This window comes from Ascaphus truei, chromosome 12 (genome assembly GCF_040206685.1).
Source record: "Ascaphus truei isolate aAscTru1 chromosome 12, aAscTru1.hap1, whole genome shotgun sequence".
NCBI classification, from domain to species: Eukaryota; Metazoa; Chordata; class Amphibia; order Anura; family Ascaphidae; genus Ascaphus; species Ascaphus truei.
The window spans coordinates 20,535,843-20,563,226 of NC_134494.1; the positions used below are offsets into that span (position 1 = coordinate 20,535,843).

Consider the following 27,384-nt stretch of genomic DNA (forward strand, 5'->3'; position numbering starts at 1 on the left):
GAGTGAAAGAGCAAGAGATTGAAAGAGAAAGACAGAGGGAGAGAGGGAGATAGGGAGAGAGGGGGAGAAGTTGGGGGTACTGAAGGTGGTGGGCTGACTGCACAGGTGGGAAGGAGACTACATGATTCTGGTGAGTTTGTATGTACAGTGTGTGTGTGTGTGTGTGTGTGTGTGTGTGTGTGTGTGTGTGTGTGTATGTATGTATGTATATGTATGTACGTGTGTGTGTGTGTGTATGTATGTATATGTATGTACGTACGTATGTGTGTATGTATATGTATGTACGTACGTGTGTATATGTATGCATGTGTGTGTACATATATATAGGAGTGTGTGTATACTGTATGTATGTGAGTGTGTATATGTATTTGTGTGTACAGTGTGTGTGTATGCACGTGTTTGTAGTGCGTGTGTGTATGTGTGTGCATAGTGTTGTGTATGTATGTGAGCGTGCAGGTTGTGTATATGTATGTGAGAGTGTGTGTAATGTATATGTGTATGTGTAAATTGTGTATATGTATGTGAGTTTATGCGTGTACACTGTGTGTATATGTATGTGAGTGTATGTAGTAAATATGGGTGTATATGTATGTATGTGAATGTATGTATATGTATGTGAGTGTGTGCAGTGTGTTTACATGTGAGTGTGTGTGCACAGTGTATATGTATGCAAGTGTGCACAATGTGTACATGTATGTGTGTGCAATGTGTGCATTTGTGTACAGTGTAAGTATATGTATGTTAAAGGGTGTATTGTCTGTGTGTTTCTACAGTATATATTTAAGAGTGTGTGGTGTGTGTGTGCAGTGTGTGCATATGTGACTGTGTGTGTACAGTGTGTGTGTACAGTGTGTATCTATCTCAGTGTGTAGCGTGTGTGTATGTTTGTATATAAAAATGTGAATATTATGTGAATAGTTTTTCCATAATAAAATAATTAGCATATAGTGACATGTATTTTATTTATTTGTATTTATTTATAAAATGTTTTACCAGGAAGTAATACATTGAGATTTATCTCTCGTTTTCAAGTATGTCCTGGGCATAGAGTTAAGATGACAAATAATACATGGTTACACGTATATAGCTACATAAGTGAACAGGGTATACATTATATACAAGACATTGCATGCACAGTTAAAGATAATATATATTATAGGTGTATGAAACAGTTACAGACCAGATTAAAATGTGAGAGAGCCTTACTTTTGAAAGAACATAGACTGGTGGTGGCTGTGAGAGTCTCCAGTAGAATGTTCCAGTTTTGGGGTGCACGGTAAGAGAAGGAGGAGCGGCCGGATACTTTGCTGAACTTTGGGACCATGAACAGTCTTTTGAAGTCAGAGCTCAGGTGATAGGTGCTGCATGTGGTAGGGGTGAGGAGCTTGTTCAGATAGACGGGTAGCTTGCCCAGAAAGTATTTGACGGCAAGACAGTAGAGATGAACTTTGCGCCTAGACTCAAGTGATGACCAATCTAGTTCTTTGAGCATTTTGCAGTGATGTGTGTTGTAGTTGCATTGGAGAACTGTTGCAGGGTACATGCAACTACACACGCGGGGTCTCTTGACAAGGCTTATTTATTTAGCCTTAAAAAAAACATACAGCACACAAAACAAAATAGCTTCTCTTCAGCAGACAAAACAAAATAGCTTCTCTTCAGCATAGCAAACAAAGCAGTTTCTCTTCAGCATGGCAAACAAAGCAGCTTCTCTTCAGCATGCAGGACACAACAGTTCATAAAACAAGTACTTTGCAAACAGACCTTATAGCAGCAATCTCCTCAGTACTTTCAAAACCTCTCTCCTGACCAGCTCTCCTGCATGTGTGTACAGCCTGGGGTTTTAACACCTTGATTATGCAGCTGGGGTCAGACTAATTAAGCAGCCCTTCTCAACTTAACCTCGTCACTTCTTCACTGCAAGCCTAAACATAGGTTTTCCAGGTATATGGCTGGTGACGTTCATTCACCCTGTCACAAGAACAAAACAGCATATTGAATTGTAGAGGGTATCAAGTTTGCTGAGGTGGGTTTGGGGTGCCGAGCCGTATACTATGTCCCAATAGTCAATAATTGGCATTAGCATCTGCTGTGCGATACGCTTTCTGACCAGCAGACTTAAGGAGGATTTGTTCCTGTAAAGTACCCCTAGTTTGGCATAGGTCTTGGATGTTAGGGTATCAATGTGCATCCCAAATGTTAAATGGGAGTCAAACCATATGCCCAAGTGTTAAATGGGAGTCAAACCATATGCCCAAGTATTTAAATTTAGTAACAGGAGTTAGGATGATATTAGCGTTGGTTCTGATCTGGAGCTCAGTCATTGGAAGCTTTAAAAATTTAGTCTTGGTCCCAAATACCATTGTTACAGTCTTGTCAGTGTTTAAAAACAGTTTGTTTTGGAAAATCCAATTTTCAAGTCTCAAAAAGTCAGATTGAAGTATGTGTTCAAGGTCGGAGAGGCTGGGGGCTGTGTGCGTATAAGTTTGTGTCATCTGCATACATGTGTATTGAGGCTTCCTGACAAGCTGTGGGAAGATCATTGATGAACACTGAGAAGAGTAGGGGCCCCAGAACAGAGCCTTGCGGGACATGACAGGTGATACCCAGGGGGTTGGAGTTTGAGCCTGAGATGGACACATGTTGGGATCTACCTGATAGGTAGGAATGAAACCAGTTTAAAACATGCTTCCCTATTCCAGAGCACCGTAGTTTGTTAAGCAGGATAACATGATCAACAGTATCAAAAGCCTTTGCAAAATCTAGGAATACTGCACCAGTGAGTTGTCCCAGTTCCATTCCACACTGGATTTCATTGCAAACTTTTAGCAGGGTAGTTACCATGAAGTGTTTGGGGCGAAAGCCAGATTGGAATTGACTAGGGAAATTTGTCTTTGTATAGTAATCGCTTAATTGGAAGTGAACACATTTTCCATGACTTTGGATAGTATTGGGAGAAAAGAGATTGGTCTGTAGTTTGAGACAGTGTTTTTATCCCCACTTTTGAAGATAGGGACAACTCTGGCAGTTTTCCAGGTCTTAGGGATAGGGTCTGCAGACAGAATAGAGTTGATTATGGTAGCAATTGGTTTGGCAATGGCTGGGGCACCAAGTCTTATTAACTTAGATTGCAGTAAATCAGGTCCACATTGGCTGCTTAGTTTTAGTTTGAGGAGCGCTTGTGTAATCTCCTCTTCGGATACTGGGCCAAATTGAAAATTGTGGGCAGTGTTGGGAGAGGGTGGGTATAGGGGTACTCACAAAGTGAGGTTCATGTTTGTGGTTTGGGTTGCATTTTGCTAATAAGTTAGTGGCACACCCCACAAAGTAGTCATTGAATGCATTTGCAATGTCAGTGGGGTTTTTCAGAGTAATATCGCCCTTAGTGATAGTACTTGGCTGTTGGTGGTTAGACGGCTGGAATATATTGTTGATAACCTTCCAGAAGTTAGCTGGGTTTGATGTATTCTGGTGGAGATTGTCAGAGTAATATTGTGCTTTTGCATACCTTGTTTGCCTTGTGCACATGTTCCGCAGTCATCTGTAGTGATTGAGATCCTTGGTAGTGCCAGTTACTTTGTAGCTTTTCCACAAACCAGCCCTGAACTGGTAGAGTGCTATAAGGTCAGTTGTAACCCATGGAAGGTGCCCCCCCCCCCCCCGTACTCTTATTTTGCGTAGTGGAGCATGGGTATCCCAGAGTTTTAAGAACTCAGATTGGAAATAGTCGAGCGCAGAATCAGGGTCGGGAATTATATCGATTCTGTGCCAAGGGCAGTTGGTAAGGTCAGCCAGAAACTGTTGTGGCTTAAAGTTTCTAAATGTTCTAATGTGGAGAACTTTAGGGCTTGATTTGGGCGGTTTAATTTTCCTTACACAGTACACTATTGCATGGTCACTGAAAATGTCAGGAAGGATGCCAGAGGGTTGGATTCTGCTGGGATTTGAGAAGAGAATCCAGTCTAGCAAGGAATGGTTGTGAGATTTCAGATTTGTCCGTGTGGGTTGGGAAATGAGTTGCGTTAGGTTAAGCGACTTGTGTTGTATCTGAATTTTGTGGTTTTTAGGGTCGAGCTAATTGTAGTTGAAATCCCCAAGAACTAGCAGCTAATTAAGTGATATTAACTGATAGATATACCTTTCAACCATGATATAGAGTGTTCAATACACTTCAGTGAAGTGAAAAAACAATACAAAGAAAAACAACAAGTGACCTTGTGTTAATAGTCAGCGAGTCTGCTGCTATTCAGTCAAGCTGTTTATGTTTGTATATACCCTGTATGTTTACATATATATTCAGGGTATATTTATATACAGTATGAGTAATGTGTATTTCTGTATGCTCCATGCTGTATGAAAGTGTGTGTCTGTGTGTAACCCATCTCCTACGGTGCCTCATTGTATCGTATGTCTTTATTTGTATAGCGCCATTAATGTACATAGCGCTTCACCGCAGTAATACACGTGGTAATCATATAAATAACAAATAATAAATAGATATAAATAACAGGTCATGGGAATAAGTGCTTCAGACATAAACGTAACATTTAGGAAGAGGACTCCCTACTCCGAGGAACTTACAATCTAATTGGTATGTAGGAGGAACGTACAGAAAGAGTAGGAGGGCATTTTGGTAAGTGCTTCTGCAGGGGGCCAAGCTTTATGTTTCATGTGTCTAGTAATATCTACGGTGCTACTCATTCATATGCTTCTTTAAGCAAGTGTGTCTTAAGGTGGGTCTTAAAGGTGGATAGAGAGGGTGCTAGTCGGATATCGAGGGGAATGCAATGCTGACTCTGTAACATCTTATTACAGTACCTGCAGCGCTATTGCCCCAGTGCTTGCTTTGCTGGTGAATAGGAGGTCACTGATCTTTGTGATGGGGCAGTCAGGCAGTTAATGTCCGGGGAGGAGGGGGCAGTTTGTTGACGCATAGGAAAAGTAAACAAAGGTTTTGAAATATCATAAAAAGGCAGCCAGAGAAATTCTTTTAATTCCTGTAACACCAACGCATGCACGCACGCACACACTGAAGAGCAGGAATAGGAGAGATGCTGCAGTGTGTGTGTGTGTGTGTGAGCAGGAATAGCAGAGATGCTGCAGTGTGTGTGTGAGCAGGAATAGCAGTGATGCTGCAGTGTGTGTGTGAGCAGGAATAGCAGAGATGCTGCAGTGTGTGTGTGTGTGTGAGCAGGAATAGCAGAGATGCTGCAGTGTGTGTGTGAGCAGGAATAGCAGAGTTGCTGCAGTGTGTGTGTGTGTGTGTGTGTGTGTGTGTGTGTGTGTGTGTGTGTGTGTGTGTGTGTGTGTGTGTGTGTGTGTGTGTGTGTGTGTGTGTGTGTGTGTGTGTGAGCAGGAATAGGAGAGAGTTCTGAAGTCTGTATGTTCATAGGAGCAGGAATAGCAGAGCGTTCAGGCGTGTGTAATGGGAAAGAGAGTTTCAGGGTGTGTGTGAGGAGAGAGTAGGAATAACAGAGAGTGCTGGTGTGTGTGTGTGTGTGTGTGTGTAAGAATAGTAGAGTGCTGCAGGAGAGAAAGTGCTGACGTGTGTGTGTGTGTGTGTGTGTGTGTGTGTGTGTGTGTGTGTGTGTGTGTGTGTGTGTGTGTGTGTGTGTGTGTGTGTGTGTGTGTGTGTGTGTGTGTGTGTGTGTGTGTGTGTGTAAGAATAGCAGAGTGCTGAAGTGTGTGTGTGTGTTTGAGCAAGAATAGCAGGGTGCTGCAGGAGAGAAAGTGCTGAAGTGTGTGTGTGTGTGTGTGTGTGTGTGTGTGTGTGTGTGTGTGTGTGTGTGTGTGTGTGTGTGTGTGTGTGTGTGTGTGTGTGTGTGTGTGTGTGTGTGTGAGCAAGAATAGCAGAGTGCTGAAGTGTGTGTGCAAGAATAGCAGAGTGCTGCAGGAGAGAAAGTGCTGAAGTGTGTGTGTGTGTGTGTGTGTGTGTGTGTGTGTGTGTGTGTGTGTGTGTGTGTGTGTGTGTGTGTGTGTGTGTGTGTGTGTGTGTGTGTGTGTGTGTGTGTGAGAGAGAGCGAGCAAGAATAGCAAAGTGCTGAAGTGTGTGTGTGCAAGAATAGGAGAGTGCTGCAAGAGAGAAAGTGCTGAAGTGTGTGTGTGTGTGTGTGTGTGTGGGAGAGCAAGAATAGCAGAGTGCTGAAGTGTTTGTGTGTGCAAGAATAGCAGAGTGCTGAAGTGTGTGTGTGTGTGTGTGTGTGTGTGTGTGTGTGTGTGTGTGTGTGTGTGTGTGTGTGTGTGTGTGTGTGTGTGTGAGCAGGAATAGGAGAGAGTTCTGAAGTCTGTATGTTCATAGGAGCAGGAATAGCAGAGCGTTCAGGCGTGTGTAATGGGAAAGAGAGTTTCAGGGTGTGTGTGAGGAGAGAGTAGGAATAACAGAGAGTGCTGGTGTGTGTGTGTGTGTGTGTGTGTAAGAATAGTAGAGTGCTGCAGGAGAGAAAGTGCTGACGTGTGTGTGTGTGTGTGTGTGTGTGTGTGTGTGTGTGTGTGTGTGTGTGTGTGTGTGTGTGTGTGTGTGTGTGTGTGTGTGTGTGTGTGTGTGTGTGTGTGTGTGTGTGTGTGTAAGAATAGCAGAGTGCTGAAGTGTGTGTGTGTGTTTGAGCAAGAATAGCAGGGTGCTGCAGGAGAGAAAGTGCTGAAGTGTGTGTGTGTGTGTGTGTGTGTGTGTGTGTGTGTGTGTGTGTGTGTGTGTGTGTGTGTGTGTGTGTGTGTGTGTGTGTGTGTGTGTGTGTGTGTGTGTGTGTGTGTGTGTGTGAGCAAGAATAGCAGAGTGCTGAAGTGTGTGTGCAAGAATAGCAGAGTGCTGCAGGAGAGAAAGTGCTGAAGTGTGTGTGTGTGTGTGTGTGTGTGTGTGTGTGTGTGTGTGTGTGTGTGTGTGTGTGTGTGTGTGTGTGTGTGTGTGTGTGTGTGTGTGTGTGTGTGTGTGTGTGTGTGTGTGTGTGTGTGAGAGAGAGAGAGCAAGAATAGCAGAGTGCTGAAGTGTGTGTGTGCAAGAATAGGAGAGTGCTGCAAGAGAGAAAGTGCTGAAGTGTGTGTGTGTGTGTGTGTGGGAGAGCAAGAATAGCAGAGTGCTGAAGTGTTTGTGTGTGCAAGAATAGCAGAGTGCTGAAGTGTGTGTGTGTGTGTGTGTGTGTGTGTGTGTGTGTGTGTGTGTGTGTGTGTGTGTGTGTGTGTGTGTGTGTGTAAGAACAGCAGAGTGCTGCAGGATTTGTGTGGGGAGAAGCAGGAATGCAGAGCAGAGTCTAGTGCTGCTGGGTTCGAGTGTGAGAGAGCAGGAACAGCAGAGAGTGCTGCAGGGTGCGAGTGGGAGAGAGCAGGAACAGCAGAGGGTGCTGCAGGGTGCAAGTGTGAGAGAGCAGGAACAGCAGAGTGCTGCAGGGTGCGAGTGTGAGAGAGCAGGAACAGCAGAGAGTGCTGCATGATGTGTATGAGCAGGAATAGCAGAGAATGCAGCAAGATAATGGAGTTAGGGGGACAGTACAGGGTATATAGTGAGGCCGGAGAGCAAGATTTCATTAGTAGTTCCTGCCTTTTATCCTCTCAGGAAGTCACTTCCTTCCTCCCCCTCTAACACACACTACACACTCTGCTGTGCCACTATGGCTGGCACCTCTAGGACTGGACAGCTATGGAGACTGCCGCTCCTCTAGGGTCAGTGAACACAGGGATATACCTGGATGGTCTTAAAATGAGGGTGGTCTTATAATGGGTGGCTTTATAATCTTCTGTGAGGGTGTCATATGCATGGATGTTATACGAGAATGGTCTTATAATGAGTTGTTCTTATATCAGAGGTTCCTTCTGTGAGGGTGTCATGTGGATCCATGTTATAGAAGAATGGTCTTATACTGAGGTGTTCTTATATCAGAGGTTCCATCTGTGAGGGTGTCATGTGGATGGGTGTTATAGAAGAATGATGTTATAATGAGGTGTTCTTATATCAGAGGTTCCTTCTGAGGGTGTCATGTGGATCCATGTTATAGAAGAATGGTCTTATAATGAGGTGTTCTTATATCAGAGGTTTCTTCTGTATTATCATAACTCTGTGCCCAGGATATACTTGAAAACGAGCGGTAACTCTCAATGTATTACTTCCTGGTAACACATTGTATAAATAAAATATAAAATTAAGGATGTCATATGAATAGATGTTATATGGGGATGTCTTATAAAGAGGTTCACTTTTAAGATTGTTCTGATAATAACACACATCCCCTTATAAGCTGTGTTATAGCGAGATTTGGTTATATAAAGGGGTGTTCTTATAAGGTGAGGTGATCCTACAACTGTGTTATTATATGCACGGTATCGGCGTTATTATATGGAAAGTGTAGTGTTATAAAGAGGTGAGAGTAAAAGGAGAGACATCCTTATATAAAATATGCTTTTATTAAGGGGTTTCATCATGGGAGATGTTCTTAAATAGTTTCATTATTATAAAAAGGGTGTTATGAAGGGGGTGTTTCTATAATGGGTTGTTGTTAATAAGAGGTGTTGTTTTTCGGGGGAAGTAGTTATACCAGTTTGTGAGTAGCATTATAAGGAGGTGTTTTAAAGTATGGTTGTTCTTCAAGGGGATAATGCTCATATAGATAGGCTGATCTTTTCCCAGTAGACTCAGTGTTCCACTCTACAGCCCCAGACATGCCTGGGAATACCTCACATCCCACGTCTACCACCACATTGCATGCTCAGACCACGAGAGTACCGGAGTCCTGGATAGAAAGCATCCTTCACCGCATTCCATGTGAGTATCCTGAGCTGGGGCGGGGAACAGTGGGATAAACACAGAGCAAAGAAACCAATGAATAGGTGTGTGTGTTTTTTTTTTAATTTTACAACAAGTACATAAATAGCCTGGTTTAAATGAATTATATTTATATTGTATATATTTATAAGAGAGACAACACCTGGAGACATGGACTCCATTGCATAGATACACCATTGTTAGGATCTCACCCCAGAGGTGGTGGTGTGAAGGTCAGGGTTCCACCCCAGAGGTGGCCTCACTAATTTCAGCATCCCACCCCGGAGGTGGCTACACTACAGCCAGGATTGTACACCAGAGGTGGCTGCACAAATGCCAGTAATATTGAAGTAAATATAGAGTAGCACTCCATAGGCACTTATCAGCAGTATGTGGTTTATTCAAACACCAACATTTCAGTCCAGAGCAGTGATCCTTTCTCAGGGTGAACAAACAGTTCACAACACACGTGCCAATATTCCAACCCTCTTTAAATCCCTCCCCCAGAAATAACATCAGGCAAACAGGATCTATAATAGAATCAAATCTACACTATAGTCATAACAACACAAAATATATCCATAGTGATACACAAACAAATGAAATATTAGTGTTGAATGCCACCTACAGTACCTCATGATAAAAAATACTTTGAATCCTTAATCAGTGTTTCCATGTGGAAGCATTCTTGGTGTCACCATTGCATTTCACGCCTCACAGCTACACAAACAAAACGGAAGTGTCCCTACCTCTAATGTGTTCCACCTCCGGTATGTTAAACTCAATTAATGCAAATAGAAGTATTCTTGCATTCCATGCACAAGGTATACTCAAAGGGAATGCCCCTGCATGTCATGCTTTCCAACTAGGATCCGTTGAGTCTAACGAAATCTCCAAAGAGCGAAGGGGAATTGCGTGCTGTTTGGCAAACGAAAGATCGAGGAAGTTACCCGCTGCTCTGGAATCCACGAAGGCCTGAGTAGAGACTGAGGCTGAACCCCATGAGAGGGAAACCATCAGAAGAATCCGGGAAGGCACTGAGGGAGGATGGTAGCCATGTCCAGCGAATCCTCTTCCAACTTCACTGGACACGGATGTTTTCCCGGCCCCGCAACGATCGCAGGCAGTCACGGTTCCGGTGGTCCTGGGACCCACAATACAAGCACAAGCCCAAGGTACGCCTCCTACTTCTCTCCAGTTCTGACAATCTGGTAGTACCCAGCTGCATAGGCTCGTCATCTGGAGGGGACGGAGAAACAAAGTTTGGGGTCAGCCGAGTAGTCAGGCTCCTAACAGCACGGCACTTCTTGGACAGGCGTTTCTGCATTCTGAGATCGATCTATACGCCAAGAGAAATTAACTCCTCAAGGTCCTTAGGGAGGTTCCAGACGGTCAGCTCATCGTTTAAGTGCTCCGATAGTCTCTGCCAAAAGGCTGCCACTTGAGCTTCATTATTCCAGCCGGTCTCAGGCCCGGGATGCAAAACTCAATGGCGTATTGACCTACCGTGCGAGTTCCCTGGCGAATCCGCAGGAGTGAAGCTTATGCTGAAGATACTCGTTCTGGAACGTCAAACACCAACTTGAAGGCACGGATGAAGGCAGGGAAATCCCTGATCAGGGGGAACCCTTCTCCCAGAGTGGAGTGGCCTTGGCCAGTGCCTCGTCAGTGAGAAGAGAAACAATGTAAGCCACCTGTAGGCCATTTTTTTTATTTTGACCATTGACTGGCAGAGTGTTAAATGATGCACAGATTATATGGGCATCATTTACCCACTGTGCCATTCAATTGTTTTAATGGCATTTGTTATCAATTAAACTGGCTATGTGATGTGTTTTATTTTGCTATGTGGTGTATTTTATTTTGCTATGTGCTGTTTGATTTTGATATGTGCTGTGTTTTTGATATGTGCTGTGTTTGATTTTGCTGTGTAATGTTTTTTTATTTGGCTATGTTATGATTTATATTTGGCTATGTAATGTGTTTTATTTGGATATATTGATCAATCATGCCCATATTATATGGGCATGATGTACCCCTGTACCAATGAATGGGTGAAGGGTAGGGGTAGTTGCCTGAGGAGGGTGGTTAGGCCTACTGGGTGGGTAGTGGTAGAGGGTGGGTTACCCTTTAATTACTTTCGCGGTTATTAACCGCTAAGGTGATTAAGGGACTAGGGGAGACTAGATTGTATTTTTGTATGTATTCTTGCTGACAATGGAGGACATGGCCCTGCAGTAAGCTGACGAGGACACCCTTCACATTGCCAGGGGTAAGTAGAATGGCTTTTATTTACTTTATTTATGCTTCCTAATGTTGTGTTTAATACTGGGCAAATAATCTATTATCTATTATTTTGCCCATTACTGTACTGTATGTGTTTGGTGGGAAGGTGTATTGATTTAAATGTAGGGCATCTTCTATTTTTTTTACATACAGGATTGGTACCGCAGGCCAGCGGGGACACCTGGAGACCACCCGAGGACCCCTGGACGCCCACGGGTACCACCCGAGGACCCCCGGACACCCACAGGTACCCCCTGAGGACCCATGGAGAAAACCTGTGGGGAAGAACCAGGGGCCTCACAGCTGTGGGGGCCCCGGGGACCCGCAGGGACCACCCGAGGGCCCCCAGATCCCCATGGGAACCATCCGAGGGCCCCCAGGGACCACCCGGGGGCCCCCAGACATGCATGGGTACCCCCGGGGTGCACTGTGGGGCCTGCAGACACCCATCGGGAGCACAGGGGACCGCCGCCAGCTTGGGGTATTAATCGTGTGTGTAAAACAATAAATCATGGTTTTATGGGGGGGGCACAAGGGGTGGGTTGTGTATTGGTGCTTACTAAATATTTTTACATTTAAATGTAATTACTAGTGTAGGTGATCAGGGGGTCTCCGGAGCAGAACCGCATTGATTTCAGGTCCGGGGCCTCCCTGTTTCCCGAGATACATGCCCCGTTTGGGGTGCCGCTATCCCCGCATCACGTGATCGAGACATTTACATGCATAGGAGATACCGGCACCCCATAACGGGGCCTGTATCTCGGGAAGTAGGGGGTCCCCAGACCTGAAACCAACGCGGTTCAGCTCCGGAGACCGCCTGCTACAATACACAAGTAATAAAATTTAAATGTTAAAATATTATTATTTCTGGGGAGATTTTCGCAGAGAGAGGCGGATCTCGCGGCAGCAGATACAACTCGCCGGGTGAGCCCTTTTCGGAGGGCAGGTTATAACGGTGCCGGCAAGTCGCCATGTCTGGAAATGTTGCTCTCACTGGTATTCGGGCCTTTCTGCATACCGTGAGAGCAACACGGCAAAAAAATGGCGAGTTCAAAACCCTGCCGATAATTTCTATCGGACTTTACTGCAGGAGACCCTAAGTTCTTTCAAAACTAAAGCTGTTTCACATTTTTATCTGGTTTTTAACTGTTACATATGCATATAACATATATTATCTTTAACTGTGCATGCAATGTCTTGTATATAATGTATAACACTGTTCACTTAATGTATTTATGTATGTGTAACCATGTACATCTGTCATCATAACTCTGTGCCCAGGACATACGTGAAAACGGGAGGCAACTCTCAATGTATTACTTCCTGGTAAAATATTTTATAAATAATTTTGTCTTCAAAAGACATGGAATTGGTTAATATAAAGCCCATTGGATATTTAAGAATAGACTGGTTTTGATTCAAGAAGGTTATCATGGAAAACCGATGGAATTTGCGTAATTATCATTGGGGTTCACAAACGTTTTCTCGCCACTTTAAAGTTAAGGCTTTTTCTAGGCCAAAGTTCAGCTTCTCCCCTGTATGAAAGTCCACACAGGTCTGTAGACGTCTATGTAGATAACTGGTGTTCCTTGGCATCAAGGACACAGAGATATGGCCCAGGTGTCGCTAGGGGGTCAATGACACACACTCCTGGTCTGTACGCAGATGAGGGAGACAGAGAAACAACTCCCTTACCTGCCTTTTAAACCTCTTGCTAGACTCAGCTGGGCTCGTTAGTAGTCCTGCCTCCTTCCAGGCAGGGATTAACCACTGCCTGGTTGACACATCTAGCTGTTGTAAACAGGATTGCCCCTGTTACCCCTCTGCCCCCCAGGTTTGTGGGTAGCTAGGGTTACCTTGCGAGACATAGTTGTAGGTCAAAAGAGAATGGGTGGAGGGACAGATAGCCCCCAAGTAACCTGGGGTTGGAGTCTTCCCTTTTTTTTCTTCTTTGACTTCCAGTCTATCATGTTATCCATACTTTCCGACTTCCAATGGGATCTATGGATTTTGTTCTCCGTAGTGCAAGGTCTTTTCCTAAAACCATCTTCACGCCTACCAGGAAGTTTGGTTTTCCCCCTTGGGAATTATCTGGAACTCAGGAAATTAAATACAAACTGTGTGTGGCCACAACGTGTAGTCGTGGTTGTCTGTGACAAAGTTCTTCTAACCTGTGCACTCCACAGTACTCGCTCTAGCTCTGCACAATTTGCCCATTCTTGTTCCTCTCTGGCCTTCTGGGCAGTTAGCTCAGCCTGCCTCTGTCGCTGTAGTTCTTAGGAGTACTGGTTTTCCATGATGCGCTTAGCTTTCTGGACCCCACGAAGGACTTCTCGGACCATCTCATCTTTCCATTTCTCTGACTCTTCTTTAACTCACTTTGTGACTAGTTTTCCCACGCATATTACTGCCGCCTCAACGTCACTAGCATGACTATCTGCGTCTGGCTCAGCCTCCTTGAGCTGCAAGATCTTAAACTTGGTTCTTCTACTTTGTATTCTGTGGAAAGCAGACTGTAGCAGTGCAACGGCATTGTGGATGCACTTATAGGAACGCACAGCTTGCTTGGTTATGACGCAGGACCTATATCTGGACTGAATCATCCCAGCAGCTTTCTTTACATTCCTGTAGTGTCTTTGCTTCTGATACTTTCTAACATTTGACTGGAGTACAATCACACATTGTTTCACATGTCTATACTTCTTCCTTTGTCGTTGCATTCGCCAAGCTGACTGAAGAACGCAGATAAAGCTGCAAGCTTTCATCCCTGGCAGCTTGTATGACAACAGTTGCAGAGCATTTACGTACATAGCTGTCACACTCCTTTCTTCTTTGTAGACAAGCTCTGTAGTATTTCTGAAGGGTAAGGCCTGGGACATAGTAGGATCAGCCTTGCTGACCCGTGCTGAGACGCGCTCACGCTCAGCACTGAGCCCCTGCAGCCGCAATGACAGCGGCTTTAGCAGGGGCTCGCACACGCTTCCGCACGCTTGCGGAAGCGTGTGTCTTACCTAAATTTTAGATTTGGCGCTCGCCGGAGTGCAGGGCCGGTCACGTGAGCGGTTCGCCCAATGAGGGCGAACCAGCTCCGTGACGTCACTGGCCGCCCCCAGACACGCCCACGGACGGCGCTCGCTCTAAGGCCAGGGAAAGCACCGCTTTCCCTGAGCCTCAGCACGCCTCCGCACGGGCAAAGTGTCTATGCCCGAGGCCTAAGACTGCATAGGAATATGTTCTCTTCATGCTCCACAGCAGCTTTTAATTTTTCCAGTACTAATACTACTATGACTAATAATAATAATAACTATTTCATATAGCACTTTTCTCCCAATGGGACTCAAAGCGCTTCACACTTAAAGGAACTTTATCTGGGCAGTCCCTAAGATGAGCATACAATCTCTGTTTTGGGTGCCTGAGGCACAGGGAAATAAAGTGACTTGCCCAAGTTCACAAGAAGCTGACACGAGCAATTGATCCAGGTTCCCGTGATTCAAAAACGAAAAAGATGAGGGAGTGTGTCCAAAATTGACTAATGGTGTTCTGCAGCAGCTTCAAGTGGTGAACTGCCTGGTAGCCAAGACTCTGTACTGCCACTCAGGGCACATAAAGGTATCTTTACAGCCAATGCTGTCCGGTGTGCGTTTCCTCCGTCTCTAGCAGTCTCTGACGGTCCCCACAAGCGGCCGCTGGGGTTCTCGTGCAGCTTGACTGGAGTCGGCGTCTGACGTCACGATCAACCGGGAACGGATTGCCTCCTCCATGCCAGGGGAAGAAAACTTGTCCCATACAAGTATGTTTTGTGATCAGTGGGTTTAATATACACATTAGTTGTGTGTATATCATTCCATTTATGCACTTGTACAACTAAATAATGGATCATCTCCTTATTACAATCTACAGAAAATCAAATTTTAGTGGGTAGACTGTTGAGGTCATCAATGAAATCAGGGTATCTTCAAAACCCTTCCAAATTAGAAAAACATCATCAATATACCTCCACCAGCATAGCACATGTTGATATAATGAATGACTATAGATTAACTCAGTCTCATAATGCCAGATAAACAGATTTGCATAAGAGGGATCAACATTGCTCATCATAGCTGTGTATGCAGAGGCATGTATGCAAATGATGCAGTACGGGTGCTCACAGGTTACAGGTGTCCCACCCTACGCGTTTCACTAATCTTTGGATATACCCCTGATGAAGCCAAGGATTGGTGAAACGCTACATAGATTGAAATTGAACCTTGGACATACTTCTGAAACAATCATTTCTGTAATACAGAGGGGTTTATATTCTCTCAGATTGAGTCCAATATTTGTACATATTTGTTTTTGTTTTATCATATTAATGTATATGCAACTGTGCGGGTTTGATTAAGCTTAATCAAGTTATAGGGCTCTATATGTAATAGACTCCCAATAGAGGAGCTATCTATTTATGCTTATTTTAGTATATTTTAATAAATGTTATTTGTTTTAACGTATTATACTGCTTATTCTGTGGAAAACTTGGGAAACCATAGCACTTCAAAATGTCATCAGTAATATTTATGCACCCGGGTGTTTTTCTTTTTCTACCTCATCAATGTGAGGTTGGTGGTACTAGCGTTGCAATTTTCAAGCTGGGTAGGTTTACAATAGACATTTTAAGTTATGGTGGGTAAAAAAGGCAACAAAAAAAACTCCATAACTTAAAATGTGTATGGTAAACCTACCCAGCTTGAAAATTGCAAAGCCAGCATTACAACTAACCTTTGATGAGACCCATTAAGGTTGAAACATGTCTGTGAGTGGTTTGATTGGCTTTGCAACTAATCCCATGCTGTGCTTAAAAGCTGTGTGAACAGCATTGCATTTGCTTATATGGGTTCCATGTATATGGATTTCAGGCAAAAGGTGACACAGTGTGTGCTCATTTGCATGTCATTTCCCAGAATCCCTTGCTGCAGTGGAAGCATTGTATGCGAGGTGAAAATGGTGAAAGGCAAGGGTGCAGACCTGTCTAAGACATGTGAATGTGCTCACAAGTGATATTCTTTATAAGCTATACATATATATATATACAGTGTTCGACAAACCTATACATTTGCTCGCCCCGGGCGAGTGGATTTAACATTGTGGCGAGCTCCTATTGGCCTAAGCAGCACACGTGTGGTACTAGGTGGCGAGTAGATTTTTTTGTTCGGCGAGTAGATTTTTTGGTGATTTGTCGACCACTGTATATATATATTCACAAATTATATTTGGCTTTCTTTGTATATAAGTATTTATTATACATTGGGTATATTATATGTGAGTAGTAGATCCACTTTCATATTACACTACGTAAATTGGATGACACATCGCATAGCTTGGTGTGGTCCACTATAACCCTGGTATATAGATTCTCTTAGAATATAAATCCAGTAGTATAGATGTTTTTTTTCAACGAGGGACCATATGGCCTGGTGGTTGACAAGCATCCTATTGGGGGAACACATTCCCTTAAGGGAACGGATCCTAGTTGCAAAGCATGAGATGCAGGGGCTCTTCCGGTTCCCTTTGAGTATACCTGGTGCATGGAACGCAATTGTAGACAAGCCTCTTATTGGTGGAACACATGTCATTAAGGGAACGGATCCTTTTCTTTATCATGAGGTAGGTGGCATTCATTTCTTAGATTAGTCATCCAACAAGAATATCTCACTATGAATATATTTTGTGTTGTTCTGATTATAGTGTAGATTTGATTCTATTACAGATCCTGTTTACCTGATGTTATTTACACGGGGAGGGATTTAAAGAGGGTTTAAATATTGGCACGTTTGCACTGTTTGTTCACACTGAGAAAGGGTCACTGCTCTGGACCCGAAACGTTGGGGGGTTGAAGAAACCACATACTGCTGATAAGTGACCCTGTGGACTACAGGCATACCCCGCATTAACGCACGCAATGGGACCGGAGCATGTATGTAAAGCGAAAATGTACTTAAAGTGAAGCACTACCTTTTTTCCACGTATTGATGAATGTACTGTACGGCAATCGTCATATACGTGCATAACTGATGTAAATAACGCATGTGTAACAGGCTCTATAGTCTCCCCGCTTGCGCACAGCTTCGGTACAGGTAGGGAGCCGGTATTGCTGCTCAGGACGTGATGACAGGTGCATGCGTGAGCTGCCGTTTGACTATTGGGCGATATGTACTTACTCGCGAGTGTACTTAAAGTGAGTGTCCTTAAAGCGGGGTATGCCTGTACTCTGTTTTTACTTCAGTATTACTGGTATCCACCTGTGAGGTCAGCAAGTATTCCGATGCTATGTACACTGAGTGTACTATTCTGTGTGCACAAATGCCAGTGACACATAATTGTAAATACAATTAGAGGTGTCATATTTAATATAAGGTTAAATAAAATGTATATATAGTTCTTTATCATACGTTAACCTCTTTCTCTTTTTTTTGGCTTTCTCTCTTCTCTTTTCCCCCCTATTCCTCCCTCTCTCTCCCCCATCTCAATCTATCTCAACCTCTATTCCTCTCTTACTCTGTCTCTTTCTCAGTACCGCGATGGGCCATCATAGCCCTGGGAGCTGCGGCTCTCTTCTTGCTTCTTCTGTTCATCGTGTGCTGTCTCTGCTGCTGTTGCCGTCGCAAGAAAAAGAAGAAGAAAGAAAAGATCAACCTGGGCAGCATCCAGAGCAGCACCACAGATTGCTTGGTGAGTGTCAGCGTCAGTTCCAGGCTCCGCCTACCCACAACCAGCCTGGTGAGTGCCAATGTCAGTGCTAGGCGTCCCAACCCATAGCCAGCCTGGTGTGTGCCTTCATCAGTGCCAGGTGTCTCTACTCACAGCCAGCCTGGAGAGTGCCAATGTCAGTGCCAGGCAGTCCTAGCCATAGCCAGCCTGGAGAGTGCCAATGTCAGTGCCAGGCAGTCCTAGCCATAGCCAGCCTGGAGAGTGCCAATGTCAGTGCCAGGTGTTCCTATCCATAGCCTGCCTGGTGAGTGCCATCGACGGTGCCAGGCGTCCCTACACATAGCCAGCCTTTGAGACAGCATCAGTACCAGGCGTCCCTACCCATAGCCAGCCTGAGTGCAAGTGTCAGGTTCCCCCTGCCCACAGCCAGACTAGTGAGTGCCATCCTGGTGAAAGCCAGCTTCAGTTCCAGGTTCGCCCTATCCACTGCCAGCCTGGTGAGTGCCATCTTCCGTGCCAGGTTTTCCTGACTAACTGCCAGCACGCTGAGTGCCAGTGTCAGTGCCAGACTCACCCATTCACAGCTAGCCTGGTGAATGACAGCATAAGTGCCTGGTTACCTCTGCCAAACTTAGTGAGTGCCAGCATCATTCCCAGGCTCCCTCACCCACAGCTGGCTTGGTGAGTGCGTGTCAGTGCCAGGTTTCCCTACCCAAAGCCAGCCTGATGAGTGCCAGTATTAGTACCAGCCTCGCCCACCCACTGCCAGCCTGGTGCATGTCAGCATTAGTGCCAGGCTCCCCGTATCCAGTGCCAGCCTGGTGAGTGCTTGTCTCAATGCCAAGCTCCCTCCCTGCCAGCCTGGTAAGTGGCTGTACCCCCCTCTCTATGTAACTTAACACTCCGTTGTGTTTCAGGTACAGCCCGAACTACAGGACCTGCATGGAGCGAGAGATGAGCAACGGGGCCGAATGCAGTACTCACTGGAGTATAACTTCCAAAGGGAGGAGGTGAGAAGAAGCTTGCACGCCCATCTTTAGTAACAAGGAGAGCTGGTCCCACTTCCAGCGCTCAGCCACAAGGCTACCCCTTTCTCCTGGAAAAATCCAGTCTTCTGATTGGGCTGGATCTGCACCAACTATAGGGCAGTACCTCTGTGTCTTTAACACCTTGATTGCCAGAGGGCCTGCAATGCATTGCAAAGCAACTGAGCAACACTCTACCGGGCCAGGAAGTGGTTGATAGAGCGATGTTCTGCAGCTCTCTGGCAGGGACGGAATTATTGGAGCAACGCTCTGCAGGACTGTTATTTTACTGCTTCTTCTCCGCACCCGTCTGCCTCATGAGGGAGGTGTCACTGTCACTGCTGGGTCAGCGGGAGGTGACACTGCTGGATAAGAGAGAGGTGTCACTGTTGTTTCACTGTCTCCGCAGATCACAGTAAAGGTGATGCAGGCGGCGGAGCTGAAGGCGATGGACAGTGGGGGGACGTCGGACCCTTACGTCATTGTGTACCTGACCAGTGACACACGCAAGAAAAACGAGACCAAAGTGTATCGCAAGACACTCAACCCCGTGTTCAACGAGACCTTCACCTTCAAGGTACTGGGAGGGGGCACAGGGAGCGACCAGCACCCAAAACACAAAGAGGGAGGGGTAGCGAGAAGGAATCCCCAGGAGAGCAAGGGAAGAGGGCAACGGGAGTGAGGGGGGCTAAATATATGTGATGGTGGGGGGAGGGGAGGTGCAATATGGCACCAAGAAATATATAGTACAAGATGTTAGTGTTAGGACCTGCAAATTGGTCATGCCTTGACGTGGCTGGAGGCTTATAACGCTTGGTCAAAGGGTTTAACTAAATGACCCTTACTCATGAGCAGATTAGCACTGAAGTATTGTACTATATGTTGTGTCACTTTTTATGTTGCGCTGGGCCTTTCTGTTGTTTTTTTTTTTGTATATAATACAAGGTGTCCAGGAAAAAGGGACCCCTTTCGTTTTTTCATCATATCGTTTATATTTCTCGCTCAATCCCCAAGAAAAAATGCACGAGAACGTTTTTTGCCGATTAACACTATATAAGAAGCACAATGTAGACAATCAACCGATGTTATCTAAAGTGAACCACTGCGGTAGGTTCATGGGAGAAATAGGAGTTTTTCCTTTGTAGATCATGAACTGTTTTAATCTAATTTAAGTAGTTGAAGGAACACAGGGCACTTGATAAAGACCAATAAGGTCGAAACGTTGTGTTTGGCTCAATAAATGAGTTAGTTATTCCAAATCTGTTTGTGGCCTGTGTTCCTTCAACTACTACGTGCATTGGATTGATTACAGGCTATCGTTCAAACACATGAGCACCGGTAATTGTATCATCTTTTATTATACTTTTTTTTAGGTGTGCAGCATTTATTTCATATACTTGTAATCTAATTTGAAACATGAAGATAACTATAAACTGTGGTTCAAAGTGGGTGTTCAAAATGTCCTCCTTTTTCCGAGACGCCCGAAGACGAGAACGTCGCTGTCTGATTGCATCATCGATCACGCGGTGTTCCAGCTGCTGCCCCTCCTGAACGATACGCTGTTTTACTCATTCATTTTTTCAGTACTCCTAGAGACCATCTTTTGTCACGAAACATTTTATGGAAGCGTTTTGAACCATAATTCTTGCTCTGTCTCAAGCTCTTTATAACGTGATTATCTTCTTCGCTTGACACCATTCTGTAACTCTGCACTTGATGAGGCCGTCACCAACTCCAAAGATTATTTATTAGATTATCAAATAATTCTTAAATGTAATAATCTACTGGGACAGACCTATAATTGCTCAAATAGTCATGAAAATGGAGTGATTCCTCTGCGCGACATGGCGAAAAATGAAAGGGGTCCCGTTTTTTTCTGAACATAGCGAGGCCTCTGCAACATTCAACTTACCGTGATTCAGGCGGCTGTGTGACGCATCGCCATGGCAACCCGGCATCATTTGATGCAGCTGAAAATTAGGGGGGGGGGCATGAACACCGGGGCAGGTAAGACAGGGGGGGCGCAACAGCAAAATGTTGCGCTCCCCTGCCCTAGGGGTTAAGGCCCTGTCATTAATCTTCAGCTCTTGTCAATCCACTGCTGGATAAAGACCTCTCCAACGATCTTCCAGGTACTGCTGTACCAGCCTCTCTTCTCCATGTTAAAAAATAATTCGGACTTTATCCTCCCATCTTACTTTTGGTCGTCGTCTTGGTCATTTATTGCCGGAGGTCTTCTGGACTTCTGGCAAAAATAACAATGTCGTGGGTGGCTCAAGTATTTACCGTTGATTTTTGATTCCTTTTTCTTCCCCGTCCAATGCCTGGAACAATTCTTCAAGTCTTGCTGTGAAAAGCTTTGGTGACGCGGCGTCTCCCGGCCGCCCGCCCTTGTCTTGTTTGTGCCTTCGTGTAGTCTAATGGTTGAAGCAGCATTCGTGGAAATGTCCCTTATAATATCATTGCACGGTTCCTCAACACTTTGGGGCGTGTTCTCAAAGCCCCGAGATTGCTGTTCCGTGCATTCTGCCCCGGGAAGTGATCTCGGAGCTGTGAGAATACGCCTCATTTGTCTAAACCAGGGGCGCGCAATTTTTTTTTTTGCTGCGCCCCCCTCTGCCTCTTCACCTCCGGCGGTGCGCCCCCCTCCCACCCCCCCCTTACATCCCACGGCGGGGTCATGTGACGTCACGTCACCCGCGACGTCATATGAGGCGTGTGACGTCACGTCACATGACCACACGGCGTCATTTGATGCCGCGTCGCCATGGACACGAGTCCCGACGCCGGCAGAGACAAGGTAAGTATAGCGTTGCAGAGGCCTCACGCGATCCCCCGGCATTTCATTTAATGCCCTGGGGTGAGAGAGCGGGGCCCCTGCAACGATCCGCGGCCCCCCCCCCTCCCCCGAAAAATCTTGCGCCCCCCCTCCCCCCAAAAAATCTTCGCCCCCCACTTTGCGCACCGCTGGTCTAAACTATCGAGGTGTAGACAGAATCAAATGCTTTTTTCGTAATTGGCGAATCCTACACTGAGTGGAAGATCATATTAATTACTTCAACAAATTGGATGTGGTCCATTGTGTTGCATCAGCTGAGAAAACCCACTTTTTTCTAGGCTGGAAAACGTCATGGGTGTTCTGCTGCCGATTAGTGAGTCGTACAAATGAAAGATGATGTATATTTATATATGGTTTATATCTCCAGCTCGCGCAGTCAGAGGTCCCAGAGACAGCTGTTGTGCTCCAGGTTTTCGACTTTAACCGCTTCTCAAAGCACGATGTGATTGGGGAATTGCGGCTGCCGCTGGGAGACATGGAGCTGCAGCACGTCATCGAGGAGTGGAAGGAGCTGAGCCCCGCGGGGAAGATGGAAGTGAGCGCAGAGCAGCGTTACACCGGAGCAGCGCAGAGCTTCCTACACCAGAGCAGAGCTACACCAGTATAGGCCTGCACCAGGGCATAGTTACGCTAGCGCAGAGCTAGAGCAGAGCTACCAGTGCCCCAGAGCAGAGCTACACCAAAGCAGAGATATTTGTACACCAGAGCAGAGCTACACCAGAGCAGAGCTACACCAGAGCAGAGCTATTTGTACACCAGAGCAGAACTACACCAAAGCAGAGCTATTTATACACCAGAGCAGAGCTACACCAGAGCAGAGCTACACCAGAGCAGAGCTACACCGGAGCAGAGCTATGTGTACACCAGAGCAGAGCTACACCAGAGCAGAGCTACACCAGAGCAGAGCTATTTGTACACCAGAGCAGAGATACACCAGAGCAGAGCTACACCAGAGCAGAACTACACCAGAGCAGAGCTACACCAGAGCATTGCTACACCAGAGCAGAGCTATTTGTACACCAGAGCAGAGACACACCAGAGCAGAGCTACACCAGAGCAGAGCTACACCAGAGCAGAACTATTTGTACACCAGAGCAGAGATACACCAGAGCAGAGATACACCAGAGCAGAGCTACACCAGAGCAGAACTACACCAGAGCAGAGCTACACCAGAGCAGAACTACACCAGAGCAGAACTACACCAGAGCAGAGTTACATGTAAACCAGTGCAGAGCTACCTGTACAACAGAGCAGAACTACACCAGAGCAGTTATATGTACACCAGAGCAGAGCTACACCAGAGCAGAGCTACACCAGAGCAAAGCTACACCAGAACCGAGCTACCTGTACACCAGTATAGAGCTACACCAGAGCACAGCTACACCAGAGCAGAGTTGCATGTACACCACAGCAGAGTTACACTAAGCAGAGCCACACCAATACACAGCTACACCAGTGCATAGTTGAACTAGTACAGGCCTACACCAGAGCAGGGTTACACCAGTACTGGGCTAAACCAGAGCAGAGCTACATGTACACCTACAGAGCTACATGTATTTACCCTCTTACCCCTGGTATTAAATCACCTGCTTCTGGCATTTACCCTATTAAAACCTGGGAATTTATCTTCTAACCCTAGTATTTAACCTCTAATCCCCTGGTATTTACTCCCCACCTTAGATACTGTATGTACCCGTTTCGCCAAATATTGACCCCCTCACCCTTTTTGTATTTACCCTTCCCCTTGCCCCTCCCCCCCCCCCCCCCCCCCTCACAGCAAGAGCACCTGGGGGACATCTGCTTCTCTCTGCGATACGTTCCCAGCTCCGGGAAGCTCACCATTGTTATCCTGGAGGCCAAGAAACTCAAGAAGATGGATTCAGACGGATTCTCAGGTCAGCCGGTTATATGGGAGGGGGGTTACGGGGTATCATGTTTAATAGAGCGCCTAGTTTTCTGTGGTTTCTTATGTTATGGTGTGTCCTGTTATATGAGGTGTCTTTTGTATGGGATGTTTTATATGGAAGGGGGGTTACGGGGTATCCTGTTTAATAGGGCGCCTGTTTTTTTTTATTTTATGGGATGTCCTGTTATATGAGGTGTCTTTTGTATGGGATGTTTTATATGGGAGGGGGGTTACGGGGTATCCTGTTTAATAGGGCACCTTATTTTATGGGATGTCCTGTTTTATGGGGTGTCTTTTGTATGGGATGTCCTGTTTTATGGGCTGTCTTGTTCTCTGGAATATCTTGTATTATTACGGGTCTACTTTATAGGATGTCTGATTTTATTAGGTGTCTTGTTTTATTGAATGTCCTGTTTTATGGCATGTTTTGTTTTATGCTGTGCCTTGTTGTATGGGGTGTCTTGGTTCCTGTGTGGTCTTGTTTTAGGGTCTTGAATGTAGGGTCCCGTCTGGGGTGTCTTTTTATGTGGTAGCTTTTCTACGAGGTGCCTTGTTTTATGGGTGACAGATCCCAGTTCCAAGGTCCCCCGGCACTATCACACTGTTTATAGCAGCCTTACACAGTGGGAGCTGTGTAGTCATACTCAGCAGTTCTGTATCCCCCCACAGACCCATATGTGAAGGTGCATCTGGCCCTGAATAAGAAGAAGTGGAAGCGCAAAAAGACAGAAGTGAAGAAGAACACACTGAGTCCGTATTACAATGAGGCCTTCGCCTTCCAGGTGTCGCTGCAGCAAATCCAGGTCTGACAAGGAGGGGGCGTACAGAATAATTGCTCTGTCTGCCTATGTATCTACATCTGTGTATCCACATACCAATCTGGACCCATTAAGGTGGAGGAGCCTTCTCCATCCTCAGCCGGGCCTGGAACAGCTGTCCCGGCTTTCCCCCCTGCTAGCAGCCCTGTATTCAGCTACACCTATCAATATATAGACACGTGCACACACATACACAGACGTGTACAGGCACAGAGATATACATACAGACAGATATATAAAGACAGAGAGCCCCAATCTGATTGGGTGTAGGGGCGGTATGACTACATCTATATTTATTTATCCATCTATCTATCCATGTATATATGTCTGTATACATCTATCTATCCATGTATATATGTCTGTATCCATCTATCTATCCATGTATATATGTCTGTATCCATCTATCTATCCATGTATATATGTCTGTATACATCTATCTATCCATGTATATATGTCTGTATACATCTATCTATCCATGTATATATGTCTGTATACATCTATCTATCCATGTATATATGTCTGTATACATCTATCTATCCATGTATATATGTCTGTATACATCTATCTATCCATGTATATATGTCTGTATACATCTATCTATCCATGTATATATGTCTGTATACATCTATCTATCCATGTATATATGTCTGTATACATCTATCTATCCATGTATATATGTCTGTATCCATCTATCTATCCATGTATATATGTCTGTATCCATCTATCTATCCATGTATATATGTCTGTATCCATCTATCTATCCATGTATATATGTCTGTATCCATCTATCTATCCATGTATATATGTCTGTATCCATCTATCTATCCATGTATATATGTCTGTATCATCTATCTATCCATGTATATATGTCTGTATCCATCTATCTATCCATGTATATATGTCTGTATCCATCTATCTATCCATGTATATATGTCTGTATCCATCTATCTATCCATGTATATATGTCTGTATACATCTATCTATCCATGTATATATGTCTGTATACATCTATCTATCCATGTATATATGTCTGTATCCATCTATCTATCCATGTATATATGTCTGTATACATCTATTTATCTATCTACACTGTGCGCAGGAATATCTTTTATATTTCTCGCCCCAATCCTCATACGAGTGTTCACAATTGTAGGCCTGCGATGTAGATTAACACTATATAAGAAGCACAATGTAGACAATCGACGCATTATGTTGTTAAGTACCAGATACCCTGCGGGAGGTTCATGTTCATTAAACGAGTTTTTTCTTCGAAGCTGGTAAATGTGTTACACTGTTGTAATCTAATATTGGGACACTAAGATTACTATAAAGTTTGAGTTCAACGTGTGGTTCAAAATGTCCATCTGCTGAAACGCCCGAGGACGAGAACGTCGCCGTCTGTTGGCATCATCGATAACGCTTTGGTCCAGCTCTTCCCACTCCTGAACGATACGAATGAGTTTTTTCAGTCCTCCGAGCGACCGTCCTTTACCAGGAAACATTTTATGGAAGTGTTTTGGACTATAATTCTTGCTCTGTCTCAAGCTCTTTATAACGTGATTATCTTCTGCGCTACACACCATTTTGTAACGATGCACTTGATGAGGTCATCACGCCAATTCCAAAGGATATTTATTAGATTATCAAATCATTCTTAAATGTAATAATCTGCTGTAACAGACCTATAACTGCTCAAATACTCAGAAAAATTTAGTGATTTTTCTGCAATATATGTATCATTTTATTTATATAGTGGCAACAATGTACGCAGTGCTGTACAAAATTACATTACAAGGTTAATAAATGACAAATGGGTTTAAGTGAAACAGGTAAATGAGAATATAAGGCAAAGGGAGTCCCTGCCCCGAAGAGCTCACAGTCTCTCTCTTTATGTCTGTCTATGTATCATCATCACCTATCTATATCTGTCTATCTACATAGATCTATCTTACCTAGCTACTAACACCAGGTTTTCAGGCTTTCCAGCACCCGAGTGTTCAAGCAGAGGGGGTTAGGGGCTGGTAGAGTTGTGACTGTTGAGCAGAGAGAGGACGTAGTTGTCAATCTGGACCTATTAAGGTGGTGGGAGTGGTAGTCCGGCAGAGAAGAAGGCCTGGCCAGCTTCATCCCTCTCTCATAGTGTTATATATACATGCCTTTTTCCTGCACAACATTAACCTGATAATCTCGGTGTGGTTATATAACCCTCTCACAGAGTATATATAAGATATATATCTTGGTCTCTTGCAGAATGTGGACCTGATAATCTCGGTGTGGGATCACGATAAAGTGGGTAAGAACCAGCAGATTGGCAAGCTTTTCTTGGGATGCCGCGCCTCGGGGAACGCCCTACGGCACTGGTCGGATATGCTGGCACATCCTCGTCGACCTATGGCACAGTGGCACAGCCTTCAGTCGGCAGAGGAAGTGGACAAAGCCCTGGGACTTAAACCCAACTTCAAACTGCCCCTGTCCAAAAGCTAGAAGCCTCCAACATACATCTCTGAAAGGCCTCCACCATACATCTCTAAAAGGCCTCCATCAGACATCAATGAGAGGTTTCCGCCTTACATTCCTGAGAGGACTCCTCCATGCATCACTGAGAGGTCTGCTCCATACATCACCTAGAGGTCCATCTGAGAGAAGTTTCCTCCGTACAGCACTGAGAGGTCCACCCGAGAGAGGTCTTCGCCATACATTACTGAGAGGTTCCTCCATACTTCACTGAGAGGTTTCTGCCTTACTTCCCTGAGAGGCCTCCTCCATGCATCACTTAGAGGTCCATCTGAGAGACATTTCCGCCATCTGAGAGACGTTTCCTCCATGCATCACTTAGAGGTCCACCTGAGAGAGGCCTTCACAATGCATCACTGAGAGGTGATTCTGAGAGACTTTCACCATACATCACAGAGAGGTCAGCTAGAGACTTACTTGTATACAGTATCGCAGAGACTCACCTGTATACTATATCACTGGCACCCACCTGTACACAGCCTCCATCACTGATATAAGACAGCTAGATTCCCAGTGGGCACTGTCTACAACCTTAATCAATAAACACTAATCTGTATATA

General features: G+C 45.1%; 1 protein-coding gene across 8 annotated transcripts; it reads left to right on the plus strand.

Moving 5' to 3' along the window:
* On the plus strand, positions 1-27,384 carry SYT8 (synaptotagmin 8). 8 transcript variants are annotated; one of them, XR_012787547.1, is made up of 10 exons: positions 1-130; positions 8,615-8,749; positions 17,586-17,743; positions 18,640-18,732; positions 19,157-19,324; positions 21,954-22,121; positions 23,364-23,481; positions 24,162-24,295; positions 26,561-27,089; positions 27,149-27,384. XR_012787547.1 is itself a non-coding variant. In XM_075566897.1 (9 exons), exons 2-9 carry the CDS (start codon positions 8,647-8,649, stop codon positions 26,792-26,794), a joined length of 1,176 nt encoding a protein of 391 aa, XP_075423012.1. In that variant the 5' UTR covers positions 1-130; positions 8,615-8,646; the 3' UTR covers positions 26,795-27,384. The 8 variants fall into 8 exon arrangements, 7 of the variants coding, with proteins under 7 accessions (XP_075423012.1, XP_075423013.1, XP_075423018.1 ...); XM_075566897.1 differs by having other exon boundaries at positions 26,561-27,384; XM_075566898.1 differs by having other exon boundaries at positions 8,618-8,749; positions 26,561-27,384.

Coding starts and splice junctions, on each gene's coding strand:
- SYT8 (XM_075566897.1), top strand. CDS start 8,647: ATGCCTGGGAATACCTCACATCCCACGTCTACCACCACATTGCATGCT. Junction 23,482..24,161: donor GGATTCAGACGGATTCTCAG/GTCAGCCGGTTA, acceptor ATCCCCCCACAG/ACCCATATGTGAAGGTGCAT. Junction 24,296..26,560: donor TGTCGCTGCAGCAAATCCAG/GTCTGACAAGGA, acceptor GGTCTCTTGCAG/AATGTGGACCTGATAATCTC.